At 36.1% G+C, this 6,000-nt stretch overlaps 1 protein-coding gene across 5 annotated transcripts in view; it reads left to right on the forward strand.

Moving 5' to 3' along the window:
- LOC117419556 (tetraspanin-11-like) overlaps positions 1-4,515 on the forward strand; it is a 41,572-nt gene extending 37,057 nt beyond the window's left edge. For all 5 annotated transcript variants that reach the window (XM_034032412.3, XM_058985685.1, XM_034032414.3 and 2 more), the window contains one exon: positions 4,107-4,515. Coding sequence is in view for 1 of the 5 variants with exons in the window: in XM_034032414.3 (XP_033888305.3) it covers positions 4,107-4,166 (60 nt within the window). In the remaining 4 variants the exon portion in view is untranslated. The remainder of the gene's footprint in view (positions 1-4,106) is intronic.
- The last annotated feature ends 1,485 nt before the right edge of the window (positions 4,516-6,000 follow it).

Below are 6,000 nucleotides of genomic sequence, written 5' to 3' on the forward strand. Positions count from 1 at the left end.
ATGAATAGTTAATAAATTTAACTATTGTTACATGTTATTACATTTTAGTTTTCTAATTTACTGTTTTAGTTTGCGTACAGGGGGGGGGGGGGGGGGGGACCTTAAAATGAAAGGTGCCTTTATACCTCAGTCAGTGGTAGCAAATCAGGACTGTAAAAAAGTGGCATAAATTGTGAGGAGACCGTTTTACTGAGGAGGCTTTAAGGCAAGGTTTCACTGTATTTGTTGAATGTCATTTCTACATTTTGCAAGTGGCTTATTAGTGTTGTATACCATTGACTAATCCCTGTGACCACTCCTTTTCATGTTCTGTTCTTATAAATCTTTACCACTAGCATATAAATATATCCAGTAATTATAAAGATGTTCTTGCTAGTATCATAACAATAAATAATATGTTCTGTGGCCTTTTTTCTACTCGTGTTATATCTATTAGACGATTCTACCACTCATAAAAAACCTAATTTGAAGGATGCCATCCATAAAGAGGTGTTGTGTGTATTAGAATCTTGTTTTTATTTGCCTTCACCTGCCAAGTTCCACAGAGATTTTTTTTCTTCTCACAAACAGCAGACATACTGAACTACCAAGGCGAAATTCACAGATGTTTTACTCCAAAATGTCATTTGCACCATTTTTTTGAAAACAGAACAATGTTGGTTAATTTTACAAAACCAGAAATAAAGGAAGTTTTCTTAAGAATACCTAAGAGCCTTTACATTAAATCACTGATTTTTTATTTCATTTTTTGTTACTTACAATGGGGGGGTGGGGGGGTGGGGTCTCCTTTGAGGGGAAACAATTGTGCTAATGACACTTTGGAGTTATAGGTTTGATCTCTAATTTGAGGTGGCTGTTATAAATCTTGTCCTGTGCTTAAAAGTCATGGTTTATTAACCATCTTAAGCCTGCCATTGAATAATTCTGTTCTTTCTCACTCCAGACCATCTACTTTCCTATATTCGATTAAATTGTTTGAATAGTGAGTGAGATATGCTGTAACCTTCATAATGTGTGTAGGTGGTATCCTGTAATAGAAAAAGGGTATTGGAACAATGTAGTTTGCACAATATTGCCAACGACAGTCCAGAACAGTTTAATAAATATAAACTTTATTTAAGGCTGTTCACAAAAATGTGTTTGATTTGAACACATTTGAATTATTATCAAAGGCTGTTTTTCTGTGTTACTTGCTTTACATAAGTTTATTTAACTGGAGTTCATTACTTAAGAACAGGTGCTGTCTATACTGTTCTTAAATATTCAATTGCGCTGCTTGGCTTTTTGGTATGTGACGAGCAATATGTGACTGTGCATGTATGTTAATGTGATGACGTTTGTTTAGTTTTTTTCTCTACTGATAACATTATATGTTATCAAACAATGTACATCTTTCTTGCATATTATAATCCAGTTCTGGCAATGAAACATGAAACAAGCAATGTGATTGGTCGAGCAAGGTTCCAGCTGTCCGTATATTTGATTGGTACGAATAGTTGGAACATTATTACATATTTAAAATAACTGTGTTGCCCCACAGAATTTAAAGAAGTGTTAGCCATATTGTTTACAGTTACAGATGTACAGTAACTATAAAACAGAGTGACCAATTACCAGCAAAAAAAATACCAAAAGTAGTAAGTAGACATGCCGATTTGGATGAAGAACAATTCAAAGAACTGGAAGATAACAAAATGGAAATACATACCACATTGTTTATGTTTAAATCACTGTCTTTCAGGACTGGCTGAAAAAAATAATTGGTCTCATCTCTGGAAAATGCACGTCTTAAGAAAATCTTTGTCAAATACTAAGGGATTTCTATAGAAATGTAAAAAATGCCCAAGGAGTAGAATATAACATTTCAAGCTACATTGGTCTCTTTGAGCTGGAGTAAACCACTGTCTAAATTAAAACAAACCTAAACTGGGGAATCTGTCAATATACACACCCCGACTTCAACAGTGTCTTGCACTGACAGGATTTGAACTCAGTGTCATCTCAACTCCGCCACCTGGTGGATCTTTTCAGTGGCAATGTACAATTCATCACAATATCAAAAATAAAGATGTACTTACTTTTGCATGTTTCAATTAAATTAATTTACTCAGTTTAACAGTATGTACTTCAAAGTTGTAAATGGGACTACTTTATTAGCGTAAGTAAATATTTAATTTAAAAAAAAAGCCCTAAACATGATTATGCTTTTTTTCAAATCCACTGTTTCACATGGATTATAAATTCAATAAGGCCCTTCAGGGTGTCCGTATATGTCCAATATACTGACTTCTCGGGGGTTGGAGCCACTCGACTTCGTCTTGTGTGCACAACACCCCGCGGCGTCTGTATTTCAGAGAAGTACTGGGCATGTTGCATTCTGACAACTAGTACCAAGTCTTGATCAGATCTATGAGCTTAGATTTTTGTGGACATTCATGCTCTGTAAATGTTGGTGAAGCCAGAGAGTTGGTCATGTTCAACTTTTCTAGGATTCTAGCCAGTGACCACAAGGTCAAGATGTCCATTATTTAACAGAGACTGAAGCAATTTACACTAGTCTCCTCAGTTACTTTATATTCTTGACTAATCTGGGTGTCCTTATGTTAACACACCACTCAAGATTGATAGAACCAACTCATTACTTTGCTGTTTTCTGTGCTGTGTGTATCCCTGCACAATATTTTTTAACATTAAGGGGATTGTTTTGAGGCTTTTCTTATGTTCTGGATCAGGTTTGGAGTAAAAGGGATACCTTTTGTCAGCTGAAAAACCAGGGTAGTATAACAAACAGAAATCAAATATCAAATCCAGTGAAATTGCTGCTGTTTTTGTGTTTACTGTGTAGACATACTCATTGTTTGAAAGCGTTGGATACTCACAATTATTTTGAAAGACATTGCATGGATATACAACACAGGAGACAGTTGTAGTAAGTGTAAACAACACAATAACCTTGAAAAGACAAAGTCAGACTTCAGTGCAAAAATATATAATTACTTTAGATGCATTTCTCAAGAGTGCTCTTTTTGAAGCAAAGACAACATCTCAGAAATAATTGAGCTTCATGATACCAGCAAAAAAAAAAAAAAAAAGTGTTTTATTCTCAGAAAATGTATCTCTGCTTTGCACTTCAAATTCCCAGACAAATGCTAAATCAATCTGAACTGCTTCTCAGAGCTTGGCTACTTTCATCATTTCAATAGAAAAAGAAAGATGACCGAATTAACGTTAAGTTTTATGTTGTAGTTTTTAATGAGAACAATATAATTTTGCATCTTCACCAAACTTTTATTATACGCTCCGAGCCTCCTTAGACATTTTGAAATGCATTTGGCTGTAATCCGGTAAGCTCTCAATCGTATACAAATATTTGTAACATTTTATTATTGCTTGACTGTATGTACAGCTGTAAAGTTTTGCATCACCTAGAATTTTAGGATTGACATATAATTTAAAACAAAAACTATATGAACATCATATAATCAGCAGCAGCAGTGTGGAGTAGTGGTTAGGGCTCTGGACTCTTGACCAGAGGGTTGTGGGTTCAATCCCCGGTGGGTACACTGCTGCTGTACCCTTGAGCAAGGTACTTTACCTAGATTGCTCCAGTAAAAACCCAACTGTATAAATGGTTAATTGTATGTAAAAATAATGTGATATCTTGTAACAATTGTAAGTCGCCCTGGATAAGGGCGTCAGCTAAGAAATAAATAATAATAATATAATCAAAGAAACTACAAAATGATATCGCAAAAGTCTACCGGAAGCCACGATAATAGTACAGTATTTAATGTTAGATTTCGAAATGTCAAATTTTTAAATGTTTCATTCGATCGAATGAATCAAAATTAGTTCATTCTATTGGGTAATGCAAAACTTTTGGCCTTAGCTGCACATGCACCTGTTTAAGAATCTGAACTGCAGTGGGTCTAAATACAGCTGTTTCCCCCCTTGGGTGATTAATTGACCCTCTTACTAACATCACTTAATGCAATACAAAGTGGTTTGTGATAGAGCAGGTTAAAGGGTGGGGATGTTTAGATCACCCCATTGATACTCGAATGCTTTCGGTGTGACTGATACATATTTCCCATATTACTTTACAGATCTGTGGAATGATCTTTACTTTTTGCCTGTATAGAAGAATTAAAATGGACCCGTACTGAAGACTCTCCTGTACAACCACAAGCCGGGGATAAACTGATGCCTGCTTTTAATCTCAACAACACTCTTTACTCTTTGTGTTTTAGGACGTGCCTGCATGGCTGATCATGTTGAAACATTCTGCTCTAGAGCAGTTGCTTCTAAACAGTTTTTTTTTTTTTTTTAAAGCTTGGGTTTCAAAGCATCCTCCCAAGAACAAAAACAAGTATTTTTATTAAAGTGTCAAGACATCTGGAAATGTTACAGGCAGTAAGATGTCATTGAATTGAAAATATCATTGTGTAGTTTTGAAAGAAACACATGTTAAAGCGAATGTGTATTTTCATTTTAAAAATATATCTAAAAAAAGTTCTCAGTTTGAGTGCCTTACTTTCATGCAGTCTCTTCTTGTACTTCCAGGGTAATTTCACTCCAGAATTGTTAGAGATTAAACATATTAAACACTGCTCAGTGGGACTGATACATGACACTTCAGTTCTATAACTACCATTTAAGCTGTTTACTTGGAAGAATGTACGTTACCTCAAGATGGCATATACAGTGCCTATAGTAAGTATTCACCTCCCTTGGACGTTTTCACAGTTTGTTGTGTTACAACCTGAAATCTTGATGCATTTAAAAGGGATTTTTTTTTCCTTTGATTTATACAACCTACTCAACACTTTGAATGTGTGAAAAAATGATAAGTATTCACCCCCTTTGCTATGACACTCCTAAATAAGGTGCAATTTCTGAAAAAAGCCCATGTAAAATCCCGCTTGGAATTTGCAAAAAGGCACGTGGGAGACTGAAAAGATGTGGCAAAAGATTCTGTGGTCTGATGAAACAAAAATTGAACTATAAAAAAGGCCAACAAGATGCTCGGATATATTGTGAAAAGTGTTGAATTGAAATCAAGGGAAGTAATGTTAAAACTTTACAATGCCATTAGTAAGACCTCATCTAGAATACTGTGTTCAGTTCTGTTCAACTCATTACAAAAAGGATATTGCTGCTTTAGAAAGATTGCAAATTATTATTATTATTTATTATTATTTATTTCTTAGCAGACGCCCTTATCCAGGGCGACTTACAATTGTTACAAGATATCACATTATACATTTTTTTTTTACATACAATTACCCATTTATACAGTTGGGTTTTTACTAGAGCAATCTAGGTAAAGTACCTTGCTCAAGGGTAGAGCAGCAGTGCCCCCAACCTGGGACTGAACCCACAACCCTCAGGTCAAGAGTCCAGAGCCCTAACCACTACTCCACACTGCTGCAAAGAATAGCGACCAGAATTATCCCGGGTTTAAAAGGCATGTCGTATGCAGACAGGCTAAAAGAATTGAATCTATTCAGTCTTGAACAAAGAAGACTACGCGGTGATCTGATTCAAGCATTCAAAATTCTAAAAGGTATTGACAGTGTCGACCCAGGGGACTTTTTTGACCTGAAAAAAGAAACAAGGACCAGGGGGTCACAAATGGAGATTAGATAAAGGGGCATTCAGAACAGAAAATAGGAGGCACTTTTTTACACAGAGAATTGTGAGGGTCTGGAACCAACTCCCCAGTAATGTTGTTGAAGCTGACACCCTGGGATCCTTCAAGAAGCTGCTTGATGAGATTCTGGGATCAATAAGCTACTGACAACCAAAAGAGCAAGATGGCCCGAATGGCCTCCTCTCATTTGTAAACTTTCTTATGTTCTTATGTTATGTCTGGCGCAAACCCAACGGAGCACATCACCCAGGTAACACCATCCCTACTGTGAAGCATGGTGGTGGTAGCATCATGCTACAGGGGTGCTTTTCATCGACAGGGAATGGGAAGCTTGTCAGGGTAGAGGG

The sequence above is a fragment of the Acipenser ruthenus genome, chromosome 14 (genome assembly GCF_902713425.1).
Source record: "Acipenser ruthenus chromosome 14, fAciRut3.2 maternal haplotype, whole genome shotgun sequence".
NCBI lineage: Eukaryota > Metazoa > Chordata > Actinopteri > Acipenseriformes > Acipenseridae > Acipenser > Acipenser ruthenus.